Source organism: Coregonus lavaretus, assembly GCF_964263955.1.
Source record: "Coregonus lavaretus genome assembly, chromosome: 7".
In the NCBI taxonomy this organism is placed as follows: Eukaryota; Metazoa; Chordata; class Actinopteri; order Salmoniformes; family Salmonidae; genus Coregonus; species Coregonus lavaretus.
This window is the reverse complement of record NC_139994.1, coordinates 15,155,138-15,179,380: the sequence shown is the minus strand read 5'-3', so window position 1 is coordinate 15,179,380 and position 24,243 is coordinate 15,155,138. Positions and strand designations below refer to the sequence as shown.

At 44.6% G+C, this 24,243-nt stretch overlaps 1 protein-coding gene across 2 annotated transcripts in view; it reads left to right on the top strand.

The window, feature by feature from the left end:
- The window catches only part of LOC311132901 (growth factor receptor-bound protein 10-like), a 49,952-nt gene extending 27,069 nt beyond the window's left edge, over window positions 1–22,883 (top strand). For both annotated transcript variants that reach the window (XM_084166278.1, XM_084166277.1), the window contains exons 5-16: window positions 7,305–7,461; window positions 12,479–12,594; window positions 13,193–13,267; window positions 13,460–13,597; window positions 13,832–13,942; window positions 14,636–14,734; window positions 15,022–15,099; window positions 16,838–16,954; window positions 17,075–17,141; window positions 18,034–18,121; window positions 18,306–18,399; window positions 18,563–22,883. In XM_084166278.1, the coding sequence (XP_084022404.1) occupies window positions 7,305–7,461; window positions 12,479–12,594; window positions 13,193–13,267; window positions 13,460–13,597; window positions 13,832–13,942; window positions 14,636–14,734; window positions 15,022–15,099; window positions 16,838–16,954; window positions 17,075–17,141; window positions 18,034–18,121; window positions 18,306–18,399; window positions 18,563–18,709 (1,287 nt within the window). In that variant the 3' untranslated portion in view covers window positions 18,710–22,883. The remainder of the gene's footprint in view (window positions 1–7,304; window positions 7,462–12,478; window positions 12,595–13,192; window positions 13,268–13,459; window positions 13,598–13,831; window positions 13,943–14,635; window positions 14,735–15,021; window positions 15,100–16,837; window positions 16,955–17,074; window positions 17,142–18,033; window positions 18,122–18,305; window positions 18,400–18,562) is intronic.
- The last annotated feature ends 1,360 nt before the right edge of the window (window positions 22,884–24,243 follow it).

Genomic DNA, 24,243 nt, shown 5'->3' with positions numbered 1-24,243 from the left:
CTCTGGGCAGCTTTAAAAATAAAGTACAAATCAGTTAGATGTCTCCTGTGCCCATTTGAATGTACTCTACGATGTAACTGCATTGATGAGGTATATGATCTTCTTTTTTTTTTATTATCTTGCTGCCATATTGTCTTCAACCGGGTTCGATCTTGCCTAGCCATCTTGTCTCAAGAGGACAACAATGGACTTTATTGTGTATTAACCTCGATGATTTTACTCATGTGCGTGTATGGCTTTTCAAGTTTTATTTGTTTTAAAATGGTTGAATTAATAAACTAAACTAAAACAAGATATGTAACTTTCAAAATACAGAAATCATCTCCGTATGATGCATTTTGCATCATACGGCGCGTTTCTATGTTTTGAAGTAAATAGGAGAGGAAGATAAGTGCTTCCAATGACATCATCAACCAATTAGTAGGCAATGCCTATTCATAATTGGTTAAAATCACACAATGCACACCAATGATGTCATTGGAAACATATCTTCCTCTATCTTTTTTTACTACAAAACATAGAAACGCGCCATTTTCACATATGTTGACATTGGGGTGGTACTGGAGATGATGAATATGAAGTAGAAAAGTCGTGAAATGTTCCTTTAACACCCTTTGTGTGTGTCATTCTACCTCCCTGAAACCAACACAAAGGTTGATCTATGGGTCTTATCTAGACATTGTTAGAGATCTTGAGCCTGAGGGGGTAGATCACTGTGTGTGTGTGTGTGTGTGTGTGTGTGTGTGTGTGTGTGTGTGTGTGTGTGTGTGTGTGTGTGTGTGTGTGTGTGTGTGTGTGTGTGTGTGTGTGTGTGTGTGTGTGTGTGTGTGTGTGTGTGTGTGTGTGTGTGTGTGTGTGTGTGTGTGTGTGTGTGTGTGTGTGTGTGTGTGTGTGGTTAAAACAGGGTTAGTTAAGTGGTAAATTGAGTTTGAGGCTGAACTGTGGCCTCCAATCAAGTTAACACATCACACACACATTGACCCAGATAACAACCACATAATTCTGCATGCTCATAAAGTCTAGATGCTTCGCTTCCATCTTTCTCTCCATGAGATGGTCAGATGTCTGAGATGCAGTGGGGAAAGGGGGAGAAAGAGGTGTGAGAAAGGAGGAGATAGAAGGAAGGAGCAAGGGGAGGAAAGGGGGTTAAAGGAAGGGAGGAAGAGGGAATAAAGGAAGAGGGTGTTAATAGTTATTATGTGATGAATGATGTGACTGAAGAGTTTTACTGACACACATTCCTCTCTGTGGATGTTGCCTATGACAACCCCCAGCTCTCTCTCTTGCTGTGGGGCTTAACATAGCTAACATTTCATGCTCTGTGTGTGTGTGCATGCATGCATGCTTGTGTGCGTGCATGTACAGTGGCTTGCGAAAGTATTCATCTCCCTTGGCATTTTTCCTATTTTGTTGCCTTACAACCTGGAATTAAAATTGATTTTTTGGGGGGGGGTTTGTATCATTTGATTTACACAACATGCCTACCACTTTGAAGATGCAAAATATTTTTTATTGTGAAACAAACAAGAAATAAGACAAAAAAACGGAACTTGAGCGTGCATAACTATTCATGTCCTGCTGGAAGGTGAGCCTCTGTCCCAGTCTCAAATCTCTGGAAGACTGAAAGAGGTTTCCCTCAATAATTTCCCTGTATTTAGTGCCATCCATCATTCCTTCAATTCTGACCAGTTTCTCAGTCCCTGCCGATGAAAAACATCCCCACAGCATGATGCTGCCACCACCATGCTTCACTGTGGGGATGGTGTTCTCGGGGTGATGAGAGGTGTTGGGTTTGCGCCAGACATACCATTTTCCTTGATGGCCAAAAAGCTCAATTTTAGTCTCATCTGACCAGAGTACCTTCTTCCATATGTCTGGGGAGTCTCCCACATGCCTTTTGGCGAACACCAAACTTGTTTGCTTATTTTTTCTTTAAGCAATGGCTTTTTTCTGGCCACTCTTCCGTAATGCCCAGCTCTGTGGAGTTTACGGCTTAAAGTGGTCCTATGGACAGATACTCCAAACTCCGCTGTGGAGCTTTGCAGCTCCTTCAGGGTTATCTTTGGTCTCTTTGTTGCCTCTCTGATTAATGCCCTCCTTGCCTGGTCCGTGAGTTTTGGTGGGCGGCCCTCTCTTGGCAGGTTTGTTGTGGTGCCATATTCTTAAAACATTTTAATAATGGATTTAATGGTGCTCTGTGGGATGTTCAAAGTTTCTGATCTTTTTTTATAACCCAACCCTGATCTGTACTTCTCCACATCTTTGTCCCTGACCTGTTTGGACAGCTCCTTGGTCTTCATGGTGCCGCTTGCTTGGTGGTGCCCCTTGCTTAGTGGTGTTGCAGACTCTGGGGCCTTTCAGAACAGGTGTGTATATATACTGAGATCATGTGACAGATCATGTGACACTTAGATTGCACACAGGTGGACTTTATTTAACTAGTTATGTGACTTCTGAAGGTAATTGGTTGCACCAGATCTTATTTAGGGGTTTCATAGCAAAAGGGGTGAATACATTTACACGCACCACTTTTCGGTTATTTATTTGTTCTAATTCTTTGAAACAAGTTATTTTTTTCATTTCACTTCACCAATTTGGACTATTTTGTGTATGTCCATTACATGAAATACAAATAAATATCCATTTAAATTACAGGTTGTAATGCAACAAAATAGGAAAAACGCCAAGGGGGATGAATACTTTTGCAAGGCACTGTATGTGTGTCAATGTGCGTTTGTGTGTGCGTGTATGTGTGTGTATACTTGCGTACATGAGTGTATGTGGTGTGTTTTCTTATGCAGGCTGTGTTAGGGGCCAACTGGCATGCAGCGCTCCACACATGAGGCTGATTATGACTCAGTATTACATTACTGACATTCCTCTCTTTCTTTGTCTCCTTCTGCCTCTCTCACTCTTTCTCTCTATCTTTCTGTCCCTCGGTCTCTTTTAGTGCTGAGCGATTAACCAAAACGTTGGTTATTTTTGGTTTTCTAAACAACTAATTGACTGAATTCCATTTCATTCGTTGTTTTTCTTCTGTGAGCTCAATGCCCAGTTTCACTAGAGATAAATCAAATCAAGCCCGAACTGTGCGATGTAGTAGGGATTTGTAGTTTCCAACAGGCCAATATACGATATAGTTTAGCGCAGAAAACGTGGTAATTCACTACAATGACCATAATCCATTGTGCACCTACTTGTCCGGTCTGATGATTATAGAGGCCTCTAGTGGCCAAAAGGCAATTTTAGCATGGGCTGCTCCATTGAGGGCTTCCTCCATGCTTCCACCATTTTAAAGTAGTCAAAGTAGTCAACTAGGTGGGGAATCCTTAGCATTGTAGCCTCAACGGCGCTGACCATGCTGTCACAGATGCTATAATTGCACAGATCTATCTATCTCTATGGCGCAGACAGAGACTGAGAGAAGAGACAGAAGAACACGCGATGGAGAGGGATAGAGAGCAGTTGCTTCATGAGGTATCTCTACCTGAAAATACTTGATCTAAGTGATTGATAGTTGGTATTCAGCAGTCATAAAGTATGCCTTATTTATAATATATATTTTTAAGAACTACTAAAATAGTCATTGTGTCAGACAGCACAGGCAGCAGCTCTATAGAGATGAGATGATGACTTGGAATGAAATAATAAAGTAATCAAATAAAACAAATACTAAATTAAAGTAAAGTAATGTGAATAAATGATGGTTAATAAGTGATATGCAGTAATGGGCAGTCACTACCGTCATGGGACTTTTATTAATTGTTTTATTCTGTGTTACAGCATTCAACCCACATAATGCATGGTGCATTTAATGTCTAAAATATAGAAATGGACAACTGTGATAATCTTTTTATCATCTAAACGAAACTGAACTGACCTCAAAAATCATTAATCTCTTTATTATTATTGTTATTGACAATTTATACACAATTGAATAATTGCTTGATTTTATTCAGTTTAAACTAAAATAATGAATTAATGAATAAATAGATAATAAACTAGAATCTAAATAAAGAAAACATTATTTGTAACTATGTCTCTCTCCCTCTCTTAATCCCCCATCACCCATCTCTCTCCTCTTCATCTTCCCTTTTCTCTCTGCAGAATAGCTGAGCAATCCCCTGTCTCTCTCCCTCTCTCTCTCTCTATCTGTCCCTTTGTCTCTAGCCCTGTCTCTCTCTCCCTCTCTCTCTCCCTCTCTCTCTCTCTGTCCCTTTGTCTCTAGCCCTGTCTCTCTCTCCCTCCCTCTCTCTCTCTCTGTCCCTTTGTCTCTAGCCCTGTCTCTCTCTCCCTCCCTCTCTCTCTCTCTGTCCCTTTGTCTCTAGCCCTGTCTCTCTCTCCCTCTCTCTCTCCCTCTCTCTCTCTCTGTCCCTTTGTCTCTAGCCCTGTCTCTCTCTCCCTCTCTCTCTCCCTCTCTCTCTCTCTGTCCCTTTGTCTCTAGCCCTGTCTCTCTCTCCCTCCCTCTCTCTCTCTCTGTCCCTTTGTCTCTAGCCCTGTCTCTCTCTCCCTCTCTCTCTCCCTCTCTCTCTCTCTGTCCCTTTGTCTCTAGCCCTGTCTCTCCCTCCCTCTCTCTCTCTCTGTCCCTTTGTCTCTAGCCCTGTCTTTCTCTCCCTATCTGTCCCTTTGTCTCTAGCCCTGTCTGTCTCTCTGTCTCTAGCTCTTTCTCTCTCTCTCTCCCTCTCTATCTGTCCCTCTGTCTCTAGTTCTCTCTCTCTCCCTCTATCGGTCCCTCTGTCTCTAGCTCTGTCTCTCTCTCTCTATCTGTCCCTCTGTCTCTAGCTCTGTCTCTCTCTCCCTCTATCTCTCTATCTGTCCCTCTGTCTCTAGCTCTGTCTGTCTCTCTCTCCCTCTCTCTTTCTTTCTTTCTTTCTCGCTCTCGCTCTCGCTCTCCCTCTCTCTCTCTGTGTGTCTGCCAGCCCCTATACTTGACATGTGATCACAGTCTCAAACTAAAGATCCCTTTACAGACTCTTTCACTTTAACCAGTGACCCAAACTCTTTCTCCCCCATGAAAGACAACAGAGATCTGTTCCTCAGAATGCTCCATACCTGACCCCTCATCCCTCCATCTCACACCCATCTGCAGAGGAGAGAATGGCAGGAGGGCTGGAAAGGAAAAGAGATAAGAGGGGGAGGGGGAAAAGGGGGGAGAGAGGTCTGATAGGAGAAATAGAAAACGTAAGGTAGCTAGAAAATGTGTGCGTGCATTCATGCAAGTGTGTGTGTGCGCGTGTGTGTGTGACATGAAGCGACTTCTCTGCACGCATGACACACACAAACACACACACACTGCACTAATCCACTGGCTGAGTCTTAGCGAGAGGAGCGTTCAGGCATTATCCTGCCCAGCACGAGAGGAAGGGATCTCTCAATCTCTTTCTCCTTCTCTCTTTCTCTCCTCCTCACTCTTTCCTTCTCTCTCTTGCCTTATCTCTCTTTCTCTTTCCCTCTCCTTCTACCTTTCTCATTCCCTCTCACTGTCTCTCTCCTTCTCTCTCCCTGTCACTCTCCTTCTCTCTTCCTGTCTCTTTCCCTCGCCCATATTCCTTGTTCTATTCTATGTCCCTTCCTTCTCTCTGCCTCTCTCGTGTTCTATTTACCTCTGTCCCTCCCTCGCTTCCGCTCCTTTCCCCTCCCTCCCTCTTTCTCTCTCTCCTCTCTTCCTCTCTCTGTCTAAGCAGAGTGAGGCTCAGTGTGAAAATGCCATCGTGCTCTCCTGACTGTTGCCTCTTTCAGGCTGTAGAGGTAAGAGTGTGTGTTTGTAGTGGGTAGGGTGTGGTGTGTGTGTGTGTGTGTGTGTGTGTGTGTGTCTGTGTGTATAGCTTTAGCGGTGATGACATTCCACATTTAGAAACGTTCTCAAACTACTATGAGACGCAAGAATACTTTTATTTTGTTTCTGGTGTCTCCTTTCTAGTGTGTACCCTTTGTGTTCTCTGCTGTCCTGTCTCTGTCCTGTAATGGTCAAGACACAGCCCGGGCACTGGGCTGGGCTGGGACGGGGGGCGGAGGAGTTGTTTCTAGTGTCTTGTGATTCTGTGTTCTACTGTGGAGTTGTTTCTAGTGTCTTGTGATTCTGTGTTCTACTGTGGAGTTGTTTCTAGTGTCTTGTGATTCTGTGTTCTACTGTGGAGTTGTTTCTAGTGTCTTGTGATTCTGTGTTCTACTGTGGAGTTGTTTCTAGTGTCTTGTGATTCTGTGTTCTACTGTGGAGTTGTTTCTAGTGTCTTGTGATTCTGTGTTCTACTGTGGAGTTGTTTCTAGTGTCGTGTGATTCTCTACAATGTGTCTTCATGGGTTTGGGGATAAAACGTTGAATGATGGAAATTCTATTTTCTACACAGCACCCTCTCTCTTTCTCTCTCTCACACACACACACACACACTTCCCTGCTGGGAGAAAGAAGATAGGTAGATATATCTATCAATAAGTGTATGTATGTAAATGAATAAATGTCTAAGTGGGTGTGTTTTTCAAGCGTGAATATTTGTGAGTACATCGTTAAGTGCGTATGTGTATTTTTAAGTGTGAGTATTGTATATGTTTAGGTACATTTTCAGTCATATGTATGTTTAGTGCGTGTATCTCAGAGGTGTGTATGTATGGTGTGTACAGTATATCTCAGGCATGTGTGTGTGTGTGTGTGTGTGTGTGTGTGTGTGTGTGTGTGTGTCAGTAACCGTAATAGTCCTACTGTGTCTCTGTTTCCCCAACCCAGACTAAGTCCTGGACCTAAAAGCTCAGTGGAGAATCTCTATCGATCAGGAGTAGGCTTAATCTGTGTCCAGGAAACCAACCCTGTTCTATTAACATTTCAACTCAATCAAAACAGCTGTTATTTAGTCTTTATTATTATGAGATGATAATAAGACATAAGGCAGACAGTCATGCTTATGCCAAGTCTTACAATGTGTTATAACGGCATCATAATGCAGTATAGCTGCAGTGTTACAGTTTGTGTTCAGAAGAAACTGCTCTAGCAGCTCTATGTGCCAGTTTCCCGGACACAGATTAGGCCTAGTCATATTGAGCATGCTTTTTAGTCCATGGGCTAGGCTTAACGGGCCCTTAACTGGTTAACCGGCCCTTAATGTTTCAACTGCTCTTTACAGTGGCCTGTTTGTAATGACTGTACATTTATTTTGTGACCCTTCATTCTAATAAATGTGAACAGTGATGATGGGGCAGGGACTGTGTCTTTATAATGATCATATTAATGTTTTTATATTAATATAATATTTATCTCCCTCTCTCTCTCTCTCTCTCTCTCTCTGTGTGTGTGTGTGTGTGTGTGTGTCCAGATCATCAAGGTATATTGTGAAGATGGCGCAGGGAAGGTGGTGGAGGTGCCACCCGATATGAGGGCCAGAGACGTGTGTCAGTTCCTGGTCTATAAGAGCCACTGTCTGGACGACAACAGCTGGAGCCTGGTGGAACATCACCCACTACTGGGCCTCGGTGTGTGTGTGTGTGCTGTCTGTCTGGTGTGTGTGTGTGTGTGTGTCTGTGCGTCGTGTGTGTTAAGGTTGGGGAAGCATATAGATCCTTGCTACCTAAAAGCTTCAATCACATAAAATCCACACTTCTGTTCTACCTTTTATGACCTTTAGTTTTATTTATTCCCTCTTATTCTCTATACAGTATAGTTTCAACCAAGGGTTTCTATTTCTACTGACTGTTACTGGGATAGAAGACTGGTTTATACTTGGTAGAGTATCATCATTTTTGGAAAAACTGTATTGGAGAGATGGAATGTTAGAGGAGAGCAGATAAAGGGAGGGTGGAGAAAGTAGAGAGAGGGAGAGGGGGAAGGGTGCTGAAGTGGGGTGTCAGTATCAGGCAATGCAGCAAACAGCCAATCACAGAGCTCTGTTGGTCGAGCCCCCAGATAGCTCAGCTCTCTCCCTCTACTTAAACAGGACATTTCCCTGCCAGACGCCAGGATAGAGAGGCAATGCAAATAGTCTGGGTAGCCATGATTAGCTGTTCAGGAGTCTTATGGCTTGGGGGTAGAAGCTGTTAAGAAGCCTTTTCGACCTAGACTTGGCGCTCCGGTACTGCTTGCCATGTGGTAGCAGAGAGAACAGTCTATGACTAGGGTGGCTGGAGTCTTTGACAATATTTAGGGCCTTCCTCTGACACCACCTGGTATAGAGGTCCTGGATGGCAGGAAGCTTGGCCCCAGTGATGTACTGGGCCGTACGCACTACCCTCTGTAGTGCCTTGCGGTCGGAGGCCGAGCAGTTGCCATACCAGGCGGTGATGCAACCAGTCAGGATGCTCTCGATGGTGCAGCTGTATAACTTTTTGAGGATCTGAGGACCCATGCTAAATCTTTTCAGTCTCATGAGGGGGAATAGGCTTTGTCATGCCCTCTTCACGACTGTGTTGGTGTGTTTGGACCATGATAGTTTGTTGGTGATGTGGACACCAAGGAATTTGAAGCTCTCAACCTGTTCCAATACAGCCCTGTCGATGAGAATGGGGGCATGCTCAGTCCTCTTTTTTTCCCTGTAGTCCACAATCATCTCCTTTGTCTTGATCACGTTGAGAGGTTGTTATCCTGGTACCACACGGCCAGGTCTCTGACCTCCTCCCTATAGGCTGTCTCATCGTTGTCTGTGATGAGGCCTACCACTGTCGTTTGCTAACTTAATGATGGTGTTGGAGTCGTGCCTGGCCATGCAGTCATGGGTGAACAGGGAGTACAGGAGGGGACTGAGCACGCACCCCTGAGGGGCCCCCGTGTTGAGGATCAGCGTGGCAGATGTGTTGTTACCTACCCTTACCACCTGGGGGCGGCCCGTCAGGAAGTCCAGGATCCAGTTGCAGAGGGAGGTGTTTAGTCCCAGGGTCCTTAGCTTAGTGATGAGCTTTGAGGGCACTATGGTGTTGAACGCTGAGCTGTAGTTTCTCTGTGTGTGTGTGTGTGTGTGTGTGTGTGTGTGTGTGTGTGTGTGTGTGTGTGTGTGTGTGTGTGTGTGTGTGTGTGTGTGTGTGTGTGTGTGTGTGTGTGTGTGTGTGTGTGTGTGTGTGTGTGTGTGTGTGTAACTATGCGTCTCCAATCAGCTGGAGTCCCATCATGTGATCTCTACCTCAAGATCAAGAGAGAGGGAAAGGAGAACACATAAAAATATATATAAAAATAGAGAAGAATCCCATAGGACTCCAATAGGACTGGTTCCTAAATCTGATCAGATTATTCTACTAGGGATCTACCAGAAATCATGAAAACGTAGTTGACTTGCCTATAATAAGGCACATATATTTAGCAATAACAAAGAAAAAACATTTCTCATCTGTTATAACAATACAGTGACTCAAAAACGACATACAAATGGCTACAACTTAGCTAGTTAGCTACACTACATGACCAAATGTATGTGGACACCTGCTAGTTGAACATCTCATTCCAAAATCATGGGCATTAATATGGAGTTGACCCCCCTTTGCTGTTATAACAGCCTCCACTCTTCTGGGAAGGCTTTCCACTAAATGTTGGACCATTGCTGCGGATACTTGTTTCCTTTCAGCCACAAGAGCATTAGTGAGGCTGGGCACTGATGTTGGGCGATTAGGCCTGGCTCGCAGTCAAAGTTCCAATTCATCCCAAAGGTGTTCGATGGGGTTAAGGTCAGGGCTCTGTGCAGGCCAGTCAAGGTCTTCCACACCGACCTTGACAAACCATTTTTTGTATGGACCTCGCTTTGTACACGGGGGCATTGTCATGCTGAAATAGGAAAAGGCCTTCCCCAAACTGTTGCCACAAAGTTGGAAGCACAGAATCGTCTACAATATCATTGTATACTGTAGCATTACGATTTCCCTTCACTGGAACTAAGGGGCCTAGCCCAAACAATGAAAAACAGCCCCAGACCAAACTTTACAGTTGGCACTATGCATTGGGGCAGGTAGCATTCCCCTGGCATCTGCCAAACCCAGATTTGTCCGTCGGACTGCCAGATAGTGATGCGTGATTCATCACTCCAGAGAACGCGTTTCTACTGCTCCAGAGTCCAATGGCGGCAAGCTTTACACCACTCCAGCCGACTCTTGGCATTGCGCATGGTGACCTTAGGCTTGTGGCGGCTGCTCGGCCATGGAAACGAATAGTTATTGTGCTGACGTTGCTTCCAGACGCAGTTTGGAACTGGGTAGTGAGTGTTGCAACCGAGGACAGATGATTTTTACGCGCTACGCGCTTCAGCACTCGCCGGTCCCGTTCTGTGAGCTTGTGTGGCCTACCACTTCGCGGCTGAGCTGTTGTTGCTCCTAGACGTTTCCACTTCACAACAGCACTTACAGTTGACCGGAGCAGCTCTAGCAGGGCAGAAATATTACGAACTGACTTGTTGGAAAGGTGGCCTCCTATGACGGTGCCACGTTGAAATTCACTGAGCTCTTCAGTAAGGCCATTCTACTGCCAATGTTTGTCTATGGAGATTGCATGGCTGTGTGCTCGAGTTCATACACCTGTTTATACACCTGTCAGCAATGGGTGTGTCTGAAATAGCCGAATCCACTCATTTGAAGGGGTGTCCACTTACTTTTGTATTTATAGTGTAGCTAGTCAACTGACAGGCAAAATGTGGCTAACAGTAGTTTCTTAGCTAGCATAAAAACAAGTGCATAAAATCCTGTACAATGATGAAAATATGACTAAAACATTCGTCAGGAAACATAAGGAATAAGACTGTACTCACAGTTCTTGCATTCACGTACAGTGAAGGATAAAACGGCTAACAATAATGTTAGAAAACCTGAGATTCTCTGCACAGCCACAGGTGGCGAGCTGAACTTGGGAGTTAGGCTAATTAACACTGTGTGCTCGTGCTAGCTGTGACATCATCAGTCGCTCTTAAAGGGACATGCTTTCTTACAGGTGAATAAAACAGAAATGAATATAGAACTGTTGTCTCCGATCAATGAAAATGTTTTAATTTATTTTGTTGTATTGTACTGGAACTAATGACAACTAACTATAATTTAATGGGTTCAATTAAGAAAAAGTTATAATAGGATTCTGATAGGATAAATGTACTTCTGTCTGCATATTTCAAAACATGGCATATGAGGGTGCAGTGGGTTGGACAATACTTTTCTCATCAACAGCAGGAAAAACATACTTAAAAACTGGAAATCAATACAGTGGACATGTCAAAAGCTTTATTATCTAAATGTTGAAAGTGTGTGGGCGACAGAGAGAAACAAAATGGTGCAGTTTGAGGCCATGTGGCGGAGAGTGATACGGGGGGGGGGGGGGGGGGGGGGGGGTGAGCAGGTGGGTCTGGGCAGGGGGGATGTTGTGGATGTTGGTGAGCGTTTGTATGTGCATGTTTTGTATTGTTGAAAAAAATCTAATTAAAATAAAAAGTCCAAAAAAAACACTAGAGGATCCAATCGGATTACTTTTGATTTCACATAGGAATAGAAGTAGTCCAATAACATTCTGACAGAGTTGATACAAAATCCTAAAGGATTACGAGAATCATATAGGGTCAAATAGGATTACTTTTGATTCCCAATAGGAAAAAACGCACTCCAGGAGAATTCCAATAGTATTCTGATACAGGTGATTCAAAATCCTATAGGATCCAATTTGATTACTTTTTATTTCCATAACAGTAGTCCAGTAGGATTCAAACATGATTCTGATAGAGGTGACACAAAATCCAATAGGATTGTGAGAATTATATAGGATTCTATTGAAACTAATCACTAGTCCTATAGGATGTTTTGACTAGGGTAGTGTAGTTTTATTTATTCCCTCTTATTCTCTATACAGTATAGTTTCAACCAAGGGTTTCTATTTCTACTGACTGTTACTGGGATAGAAGACTGGTTTATACTTGGTATATCATTGTCATTTCTGGAAAAACTGTATGGGAGAGATGGAATGTTAGAGGAGAGCAGAGAAAGGGAGGGTGGAGAAAGTAGAGAGGGGGAAGGGTGCTGAGGTGGGGTGTCAGTATCAGGCCAATGCAGCAAACAGCCAATCGCAGAGCTCTGTTGGTCGAGCCCCCTGACAGCTCAGCCAATCAGCTCTCACCCTTTACTTCAACAGGAAATTCCCCTGCCAGGACTGTTTTTTGACACAGAGGAGGAGTTATGGAGGGAAGCAGTGAGAGGTAGAGATTTGGAGAAAAAGGAGGGAGGGAGGGAGAGTAAAAGGAGAGGGAGAGAACAGGGAAACTGAGCTCAGCTTCTCTATGCAATGAAGTTAAATACATGACATAATTCTACTGTAATGCCAAGTCCTGCTGTCCTTTCTCTCTCTCTCTCTCTCTCTCTCTCTCTCTCTCTCTCTCTCTCTCTGTCTCTCTTTTATTCACACACACACACAAAGTATGATAACGAACTGTAGTGATGCAAATAAATAGGCTAATGCCTGATCTCTCTATCTCTCCCTCTCACTCTCTCTCTATCTCTCACTCTATTCTCCCTCTTCCTCCCCCTCTCCCCCTCCTCTCTGCAGAGCGCTGTCTGGAAGACCATGAGTTGGTAGTTCAGGTTCAAGCCTCTATGACCAGCGACAGTAAATTCCTCTTCAGGAAGAACTATGCCAAGTATGAGTTCTTCAGGAACCCCCTGGTGAGTCCTCTGTACACACACACCGTCGCACACACACACATTGCACATACACACACACTGTTGCGCATGTATGCACACAAACACACACACACACACACTGCCCGAGGTGATTCAGTAAGAGGGAGTGACCTCACCTCAGTGCTGTGGTAATGACTAAAGTAAAACTACCATGTCAATCACACTAAGAGGTGTGTGTGTGTGTGTGTGTGCGCGTGCGCTCGCCAAGAGATTACGTCAGGGGGTGAGATCATACTGCATCTACTCTGGATCAGTCTCTCGCTCTTCTCTCTCTCTCTCTCTCCATCTCTCTCTCTCCCCTATCCTCTCTCTCTCTCTCCATCTCTCTATCTCTCTCCCCTATCCTCTCTCTCTCTCCATCTCGCTCTCTCTCTCCATCTCTCTCTCTCCATCTCTCTCTCTCTCCCCTATCCGCTCTCTCCTTCTACCCTCTCTCTCTTGACCACTATTAGTGGTTCAATCAGTGATACTGAAGTCCCTGAAGTATTTTTCCCTCTTCTCTCATTCTGTTTTTCTCTCTCCTTTTATTTTTCTCTCTTCTTTTTCTCTCTCTTTTCGGTCGCTCTCTCTCTCTCTTCAGAACTTCTTTCCGGAGCAGATGGTAGCGTGGTGTCAGGAATCTAACGGCTCCATCCCCAACTCACAGCTCTTACAGGTGGAGTACGCTTACACCACACACACACACACACACAGACACACACAGACACACACACATGCACTCGCGCACGCACGCACACACACACACACCTCCACCCCCACCTCCATATACACACATACAGAAGAACACATTCCAGAGAGTCCTTACTCACTCATGTGTGTGTGTGTTTGTGTGTGTGTGTTGGTACAGAACTTCCTAAACTCCAGCAGCTGTCCGGAGGTGCAGGGGTTCCTCTATCTGAAGGCATCAGGGAGGAAGTCCTGGAAGAGACTCTCCATGTTCCTCAGACGCTCTGGACTCTACTACTCCACTAAAGGATCCTCCAAGGTAGGAAGAAGATCAGGGATACATCCAAAATGGCTCCCCTTTTCCCTAGGTAGTGCCCTTGTTTTTTGGCTACAGAGCCTTATTACAGCACTACACTAAAGGAACTACGCCAAGGAAGGACTGTTCAAACCTTCTCTTTCTCCCTCCCTCTCTCTCTCTCTCCCCCTCCCACTCTCTCTCCCCTCCCTCCCTCCCTCCCTCCCTCCCTCCCTCCCTCCCTCCTCCCCTCTCTAGGAGCCCAGACACCTCCAATTGTTGTCAGACCTGGAGGACAGTAGTGTGTTCACAGTGACCACGGGGAGGAAGCTGCACAATGCCCCCACAGACTACCAGTTCTGTATCAAGGTGAGAGGAACACACACACACATAACACTGCCCACAGACGGACGGACGGACGGACGGACGGACGGACGGACGGACAGACAGACAGACAGACAGACAGACAGACAGACATTACTGTACTGTACTGTACTGTACTTCCTCTGCAGGGGTTTTCACTGGAGGTAACCTGGTTATACTGGATCAGCCTACTGTGATAAACTGGGACAGGGTCTGCTAGGACACACTGAGCCTGACACAAACACACACACACACACACACACACACTGTACGCTACTCCCATCCCCAGGGATGAATGTGCAGGATTTGGGTGTTGGGAGTCGTGGTCGTTGTGGCCTAGTGACTGATATAAGAGACTCTGGTAAAATCCTCCTTTGGATATCTAATTTGATGTGAGTATTCAAGAGAATCAAGCTATATCTTACATTTACATTTTAGTCATTTAGCAGACGCTCTTATCCGGAGCGACTTACAGTTAGTGAGTGCATACATTTTTATTTATTTTTCATACTGGCCCCCCGTGTGAATCGAACCCACAACCCTGGCGTTGCAAACGCCATGCTCTACCAACTGAGTTACATCTTGTAACAGATTTACTAAATACTAATTGAAGTCTTGTCTAATTGAACATCTGATTGTCTGATTATTTGATTGACAGCCCAGTAAGGCTCTGTGATTGGCTGATTATTTGATTGACAGCCCAGTAAGGTGAGGACTGAGTGCAAGGAGCTGAGGATGCTGTGTGCCGAAGATGAACAGAGCAGAACCTGCTGGATGACTGCCTTCAGACTCTTAAAGGTACAGTACACACACACTGTATCTGCGGCAGGTAGCCTAGCGGTTAAGAGCATTGGGGCAGTAACTGAAAGGTTGCTGGTTCGAATCCCCGAGCTGACTAGGGGAAAAATATGTCCCCATGAGCAAGACACTTAACCCTAATTGCGCCTGTAAGTGGCTCTGGATAAGCACTTCTGTTAAATGACTAAAATGATAAGCACATCTGTTAAATGACTAAAATGTAACTGATATCCTTCATTATTTAAAAAGTCATTTTTATGCTACATGATGTTGTTTTATGTTGACAGTATGGAATATTACTGGATCAGAACTACAAGAGCCCTCAGCAGAGCAAGTCTCCTGTTTCACATTTCTCTACTCCTGTGGTAAGACTCCTATTCATACACTGCTCAAAAAAATTAAGGGAACACTAAAATAACACATCCTAGATCTGAATGAATGAAATAATCTTATTAAATACTTTTTTCTTTACATAGTTGAATGTGCTGACAACAAAATCACACAACAATTATCAATGGAAATCAAATGTATCAACCCATGGAGGTCTGGATTTGGAGTCACCCTCAAAATTAAAGTGGAAAACCACACTACAGGCTGATCCAACTTTGATGTAATGTCCTTAAAACAAGTCAAAATGAGGCTCAGTAGTGTGTGTGGCCTCCACATGCATGTATGACCTCACTACAACGCCTGGGCATGCTCCTGATGAGGTGGCGGATGGTCTCCTGAGGGATCTCCTCCCAGACCTGGACTAAAGCATCCGCCAACTCCTGGACAGTCTGTGGTGCAACGTGACGTTGGTGGATGGAGCGAGACATGATGTCCCAGATGTGCTCAATTGGATTCAGGTCTGGGAAACGGGCGGGCCAGTCCATAGCATCAATGCCTTCCTCTTGCAGGAACTGCTGACACACTCCAGCCACATGAGGTCTAGCATTGTCTTGCATTAGGAGGAACCCAGGGCCAACCGCACCAGCATATGGTCTCACAAGGGGTGTGAGGATCTCATCTCGGTACCTAATGGCAGTCAGGCTACCTCTGGTGAGCACATGGAGGGCTGTGCGGGCCCCCTAAGAAATGCCACCCCACACCATGACTGACCCACCGCCAAACCGGTCATGCTGGAGGATGTTGCAGGCAGCAGAACGTTCTCCACGGCGTCTCCAGACTCTGTCACGTCTGTCACATGTGCTCAGTGTGAACCTGCTTTCATCTGTGAAGAGCACAGGGCGCCAGTGGCGAATTTGCCAATCTTGATGTTCTCTGGCAAATGCCAAACGTCCTGCACGGTGTTGGGCTGTAAGCACAACCCCCACCTGTGGACGTCGGGCCCTCATACCACCCTCATGGAGTCTGTTTCTGACCGTTTGAGCAGACACATGCACATTTGTGGCCTGCTGGAGGTCATTTTGCAGGGCTCTGGCAGTGCTCCTCCTGCTCCTCCTTGCACAAAGGCGGAGGTAGCAGTCCTGCTGCTGGGTTGTTGCTCTCCTACTGCCTCCTCCACGTCTCCTGATGTACTGGCCTGTCTCCTGGTAGCGCCTCCATGCTCTGGACACTACGCTGACAGACACAGCAAACCTTCTTGCCACAGCACGCATTGATGTGCCATCCTGGATGAGCTGCACTACCTGAGCCACTTGTGTGGGTTGTAGACTCCGTTTTATGCTGCCACTAGAGTGAAAGCACCGCCAGCATTCAAAAGTGACCAAAACATCAGCCAGGAAGCATAGGAACTGAGAAGTGGTCTGTGGTCACCACCTGCAAAACCAGTCCTTTATTGGGGGTGTCTTGCTAATTGCCTATAATTTCCACCTGTTGTCTATTCCATTTGCACAACAGCATGTGACATTTATTGTCAATCAGTGTTGCTTCCTAAGTGGACAGTTTGATTTCACAGAAGTGTGATTGACTTGGAGTTACATTGTGTTGTTTAAGTGTTCCCTTTATTTTTTTGAGCAGTGTATATTTTTATTCCCTACTCTATGACTACTGGTTAGTTATCCTGATGTATCCTGCCTTGTAAAGCAGACTAGGATCTTTTGGAGAGTGGTAGCGTGGCTCAGACAAGTTCAGACAAGTTCTCTATCCTTGTCTCTGCAGCGGAGTATGTCTGAGAACTCTCTGGTGGCCATGGACTTCTCTGGCAGGACGGGACGCGTCATAGAGAACCCTCTGGAAGCAGAGAGCGCCGCTGTGGAGGAGGGACATAAATGGAGGGTGAGAAGGGGAGTAGAAGGGGGAGGAAGGGGATGGGATGGAAGATTGGGAGACTCAGAGTCTGTGGTAAAAGGTGTACTTCTGTCATTTTAAATCTTTGTTTATCTTCCCTGCCGTCAGAAACGGGGTCAGCGTATGAATGCTCTTGGCAGCCCCAGCCCCCTCCAGCCCTCTTCTCTCAGCTCAGGTACCCTAAACTTTACACTACCTGGGTAGTAACACTGTAACAATTACACTAGTAACAACAGAATGGCCGGCAGGGATGTAGCTCAGTTGGTAGAGCATGGCGTTTGCAACGCCAGGGTTGTGGGTTTGATTCCCACGGGGGGCCAGTATTAAAAAAAATGATGTATGCACTCACTAACTGTAAGTCGCTCTGGATAAGAGCGTCTGCTAAATGACTAAAATGTAAATGTAAATGTAACTTCGTAAATGCTTAGTAATTAAGTTTATTGTTACACAATAGCGGAGTTGCATAAAAATGGCGGCCCCAATGCACCACAAATGCATTGTTTGCAAAGTTCGCTGTATAGTACATTGCTCTCTGTTACTCTTTTTTTGTATCGTCATTAGAACAGTGTACATGATCCCAATTTATGCTCCAAGACGCCGCCAATGTATACTCAAAAGTACATTGTGCTGATTTATTGGGGCATTGAGCCATGTCGCACATTGTCATTAAAAAACTCTGTAGATAGTGCTAAATCATTATTTTTTATTTAACTAGGCAAGTCAGTTAAGAACAAATTCGGCATACCTCGGCCAAACCCGGACGACGCTGGGCCAATTGTGCGCCGCCCTATGGGACTCCCGATCACGGCCGGTAGTGATACAGGCTGGGATCGAACCAGGGTCTGTAGTGATGCCTCTAGCACTGAGATACAGTGCCTTAGACCGCTGCGCCACTCGGGAGCCTACATTGATGTCATATCTGAATTCCGACATCTTTATGAACCTTGCCCATTGGAATAAGTGTGTATCTCTGCCTGTCTAAAGCTGGACATGAGTTGTGTTTAGACATTCATACCTAAATAATACCATCTACTTGACCTTATACCTGATGTTGCTGTGTCTTTCAGTGATCCACAGAACACAGCTATGGTTCCATGGTGGCATCGTGAGAGAAGAGTCCCACAAGATGATCATGCAACAAGGACAAGTAGACGGGTAAGACTTAGAAGCTGTATTATCCATCCATCCTTCTGTCCGTCGTACATCCATCTGTCCGTCCATCCATGTATACATTCATCCACCCTAGTACACACATAAGTGACACTGTTTTGGGTGTGTGTCCGTGTGTGTCCGTGTGTTTCCGTGTGTGTCCGTGTGTGTGTGTATGCGCGTTTTTCAGGTTGTTCCTGCTGAGAGATTGTCAGAGTAACCCCAAGGCGTTTGTCCTGACCCTGTGCCACCACCAGAAGATCAGACACTTTCAGATCCTACCGGTCAGTTATTGTTTCTTTCTACTCATCTACTTTTATTTCTAATTTCTACTTCTTTCTTGTTCATCCATTTTGGCTCGATCTCAAGTTGTCCTCACATCCTATCTCCTCCCCTCCTTCTCAACCGTATTGTATGTGTATAATAGCTAACTCCTCTCTCTCACAGTGTGAGGAGGAAGGTCAGATGTTGTTCAGTCTGGATGACGGCTCCACCAAGTTCACAGACCTGATCCACCTGGTGGAGTTCTACCAGCTCAACAGAGGGGTGCTGCCCTGCAAACTCAAACACCCCTGCACTGCTATGGCCTTGTGACCCTTCACCTCTGACCCCTGAACCATGACCCCTGTCCCCTGGTCTAACTACCCCACCCTCTGTCTACAGTTAAATTCTCTACCCCTCGTTCACTCGTTCCTCAAGTGTGGACTCGTTCACTTGTTCGTCATGGATTTAAAAGGAATGGACTGGTGTAAGGAAGGACGGAAGGAAGCTGATGGAATATGCTTAGTTATACCAAAACAAAGCTTTTAAAAATGAGGGGGAGTAAGCATGTGCACACTTTGGAGAGAGGGGTGGGGTATTCAAACCTTGCCACACACAAGGACAGACAGACAAGGACAGACAGACAGACAGACAGACAGACAGACAGACAGACAGACAGACAGACAGACAGACAGACTTGGTGAACTATAGTGTTCTATGGATATCTGTGGATCAAACCAAACCCCTGTTTCCTTCTCCTTCATCCACTTCAGATAGACAGGGGGCTGGGCTACCCTCACTTCCTTATTGATCATCAAGGATCGACATGGATCGAATCGATCACAACAATCGACGATATCTCAAATCAACATGTGCAGTACAGTCTTTATAAGCTGATCACCTGACACTTCATGCTACCTGGGGGGCTGACATTGCCTGGGGGGCATCCTGAAGCATGACGTTGCCTGGGAGGCATCCTACCCTTCCTCTGCTATACTTACAGGACCAACCATCTCACTAACTCACCGAGACTTTATACAGGGCCCTAGGAGGAGAAAAAGAAAACTCCAAAAAGAACAGAGAACAAAGCAAACCATCTTCGCCGTTTGTTTGAAAGGGCAGATGAATGTTTGAGTTGGGGACTTCCTTGTCAGAGCTGATTACATTATATTATTGTTGCAGAACTATTTGCTCTTCTGAACAGACAGCCGACAGTTCTCTTCTGAGCTGGATGAAGCTGAACGCTCCTTCTCAACCTCCTCTTCCTCCGTTCTATCTTCTCCTCTTGTCCTTCTCCTCTTTCTACTCCTACTCTTCCTCTTTTCTGCGAGAGAAATCCCAGCCTACTGATTGGATTAGCGTTGCGTGGGACAGGACTGAGAGGCACGGCTGAGCGTGCCATTGCCATGCTATTGGGAAAGGTGACCGCTGGGCGGCTCCGCTCCGGAAATACTCTCCAACCTTTTCATTCCTACTCTGTTCGGCTCCATCTGATCCCATCAGAACATTTAGAAAACCCTTACCATTCCCTGGAATCAGCCGGAAAGTTCAGAGTATTGATAACAGGCCGGAGGGAAGAGGAGGAGAAGTCTCACATAGGTCCCCGGAAAACCTGCCCCCTGCACTGTCACTTTAGACTGTCAAGAGTTAAAACTGGAGTCTTTCAGGCTATGTTCCAATGTCCACACTAATATTGCACTTAGAACGTATTTCCAAGACATTGTTACACTCTTAGTAGTGTGCTAGTACAGTGGGGGAAAAAAGTATTTAGTCAGCCACCAATTGTGCAAGTTCTCCCACTTAAAAAGATGAGAGAGGCCTGTAGTTTTCATCATAGGCACACGTCAACTATGACAGACAAAATGAGGAAAAAAAATCCAGAAAATCACAATGTAGGATTTTTTATGAATTTATTTGCAAATTATGGTGGAAAATAAGTATTTGGTCAATAACAAAAGTTTCTCAATACTTTGTTATATACCCTTTGTTGGCAATGACACAGGTCAAACGTTTTCTGTAAGTCTTCACAAGGTTTTCACACACTGTTGCTGGTATTTTGGCCCATTCCTCCATGCAGATCTCCTCTAGAGCAGTGATGTTTTGGGGCTGTCGCTGGGCAACACAGACTTTCAACTCCCTCCAAAGATTTTCTATTGGGTTGAGATCTGGAGACTGGCTAGGCCACTCCAGGACCTTGAAATGCTTCTTACGAAGCCACTCCTTCGTTGCCCGAGCGGTGTGTTTGGGATCATTGTCATGCTGAATGACCCAGCCACGTTTCATCTTCAATGCCCTTGCTGATGGAAGGAGGTTTTCACTCAAAAGCTCACGATACATGGCCCCATTCATTCTTTCCTTTACACGGATCAGTCGTCCTGGTCCCTTTGTAGAAAAACAGCCCCAAAGCATGATGCTTCCACCCCCATGCTTCACAGTAGGTATGGTGTTCTTTGGATGCAACTCAGCATTCTTTGTCCTCCAAACACGACGAGTTGAGTTTTTACCAAAAAGTTCTATTTTGGTTTCATCTGACCATATGACATTCTCCCAATCCTCTTCTGGATCATCCAAATGCACTCTAGCAAACTTCAGATGGGCCTGGACATGTACTGGCTTAAGCAGGGGAACACATCTGGCACTGCAGGATTTGAGTCCCTGGCGGCGTAGTGTGTTACTGATGGTAGGCTTTGTTACTTTGGTCCCAGCTCTCTGCAGGTCATTCACTAGGTCCCCCCGTGTGGTTCTGGGATTTTTGCTCACCGTTCTTGTGATCATTTTGACCCCACGGGGTGAGATCTTGTGTGGAGTCCCAGATCGAGGGAGATTATCAGTGGTCTTGTATGTCTTCCATTTCCCAATAATTGCTCCCACAGTTGATTTCTTCAAACCAAGCTGCTTACCTATTGCAGATTCAGTCTTCCCAGCCTGGTGCAGGTCTACAATTTTGTTTCTGGTGTCCTTTGACAGCTCTTTGGTCTTGGCCATAGTGGAGTTTGGAGTGTGACAGTTTGAGGTTGTGGACAGGTGTCTTTTATACTGATAACAAGTTCAAACAGGTGCCATTAATACAGATAACGAGTGGAGGACAGAGGAGCCTCTTAAAGAAGAAGTTACAGGTCTGTGAGAGCCAGAAATCTTGCTTGTTTGTAGGTGACCAAATAATTATTTTCCACCAAAATTTGCAAATAAATTCATTAAAAATCCTACATTGTGATTTTCTGGATTTCTTTTTCTCATTTTGTCTGTCATAGTTGACGTGTACCTATGATGAAAATTACAGGCCTCTCTCATCTTTTTAAGTGGGAGAACTTGCACAATTGGTGGCTGACTAAATACTTTTTTCCCCCACTGTATGTGGGTATTGGAACGGAACCTCATCACAGCCAGACTGTATTTTATTAATGTCAATCAGTGTTCTCCAAGTCAGTTGTAAGCTTCTTACTGCACAGTCAGCATGATGCTGTGTTTAAATACTATTTGAAATAATTTCAAATACATTATCTGTGCTTGATTGGGCTTGCCTCACTTAATAGACCAGTAGAACAGTCTCAAAACTGCAAACCCCACCCATCTGGCACTCCAGGCAGGCAAGAGCAAACACCCAAAGTATTTGAAAGATTTCAAATAGTATTTGAACACCGGTCAGACCAATAGGTGTGAGAGGGCATTAATTCTCAGAACACAGGGACCCATTTTAAAGCACTCCTCAACATGTATTGTATTTATCTTCATTAAAATAATGACTTGAAATGTAGGATTGGTAGGCAGTGCAGCAGCCACAGTTAAATGAGTCTCCTCGCCTTAAAGTGTGCATTGTGAGCTGTGTGTGTGTATGAAGTCATGATATTATAATTCACATAATACATTTCAGATAGATGTTCCAAACCCTGGAAACAAAGGTCCAGTAAGAAGGTTTCTGTGAGTATTGGGACCCGTCCTGTCCCGTTCTGTCCTATCCTGTCCAGTCCCATCCCGGCCCAGCCCGTCCAGTCCTGTCCTTCTCAGTCGTCCTAGCATGAGACAGCAGAGCTGTTGGCCTAGCAGAAAATCATCAAGGAAGAATGGGAGAAAATCACCAAATCCAGATGTGCAAAACTGATGGAGACATACTCGAGACTAGTCAAAGCTGTAATCGCTGCCAATGGTGCTTCTACAAGTATTCACACCCTTGAGTCTATACTTTATGTAAATCAGGTATTTCTGTATTTCATTTTAAATTAGCAACAAATTCTAAAAACATGTTTTCACTTTGTAATTATGGGGTATTGTGTGTAGATGTGTGAGAAAAATAATATATTTAATCAATTTTGAATTCAGGCTGTAATACAACGAAATTGTGGAATTAGTCAAGGGGTGTGAATACTTTCTGCACTGTATAGGTCTCTCGCTCTCTTTCTTTCTCTCGCTTTCTCAATCTTTGCCTCTTAATCACTGTGTTATAATGCAATCCTTCACAGAAGTCCAATCATATGGATATGCATGTATAATATAAAGACAGTATTGAATATCTATTTGACAGAATGTGAAACTATGGACAAGATGTAGATCTAACACTGTATCTAGGTTACAGGGCACTATGAGTGCGTTCCAAATGGCATGCTATTCCCTCTATAGTGCATGACAAAAGGGAATAGGGTGCCATTTGGGACACTGCCTATGTATTGGGCTTCATGCTTTTGCTCATCACTCTCAAATGAAGATGAAGATTTATTTGGTCCTTTTTTCATTATTTGATTTATTGTGTATATTGACTCTGTTGTATATTTTTCTTATTTTCATCACAAAATTACCTTTTGTATATAAAAAATTATATACCAGAACATATACAGTATTAAATTAAACTATCAAACTTTTGGCATGCATTGAATTATACAGTATGTATAAGCTGACTGGCTCAGAGAATGTTCAAACGGTCTTAAGGACTTTAGATGCTGTCAAAGTCAGCAATGCACCTTTTAAAGGCAATTTCCCGACGTTCGCAGAGATCACATTCATGGTAAACGCTGTGGATGTTGGCACAAGGTGAATTACCTTTAAAAGTAAAGTGCAATGTGCCTGTCGACAACGTGCCTTTGATTGAATCCCGGCCATTCAGCTTTCCTTACACTAAATGGTGAGAACATATTGCTTACATGTACCTATCCAGTTTTTCTGATCTATGTCTACAACAGAAAATGGCATGAGAAATTGTCTAGGGCTAGGGATTAGACTGAAACAGAACCAGCTAGGTGTGTCTCTCTCGTAGGATTTATCAAATCAAAAATGATTTCAGGGTTGGCCCAGCATTTCTGCCAGTGTGGCAAACCCTAGCTGAACGTTTTGCATGTGTTCAGGTAGTATCTCCTTGTTACACTTTGTTATAACATGTTTTTTTTAAACATTTTCTCACTAGCGAACAAAACCCATCTGCACCCCTCAAACCCATGGGCCGGGATTCAAACAAAACAGCCAACAACGCACTGCAATTGACTTAATTGATGTTTTAGCCGACATCCGCTGTATTTACCCCAAATGCAATCTCCACAAACGTCATTGAAATTACCTTTACAAGTCAAGTGCAGTGCGACGTCAGCAGTGCATTGCGGTTTGTTTGAACCCCGGCCCATGTCTTTTAACAGAGGTATCTGTCCACTCCTGTTCCTTTCTCTCTGAGAGCTGAATGTCAGGAAGACATCTGAATCAATCACATTGTATCTCCTGTTCAGGTATTTTTATACAAATAAGGGACTGATATATTCTCTGTTCATTGGAAATTAGAATAAAAGGTAACATTGCTATGAAACAAAAGGCTGATCTGGTAATCAATATAACATCCTGTAATAATCTGGTGGCTCAAGTGCGGGTGTGATCACTGAGAAGGTGCTATG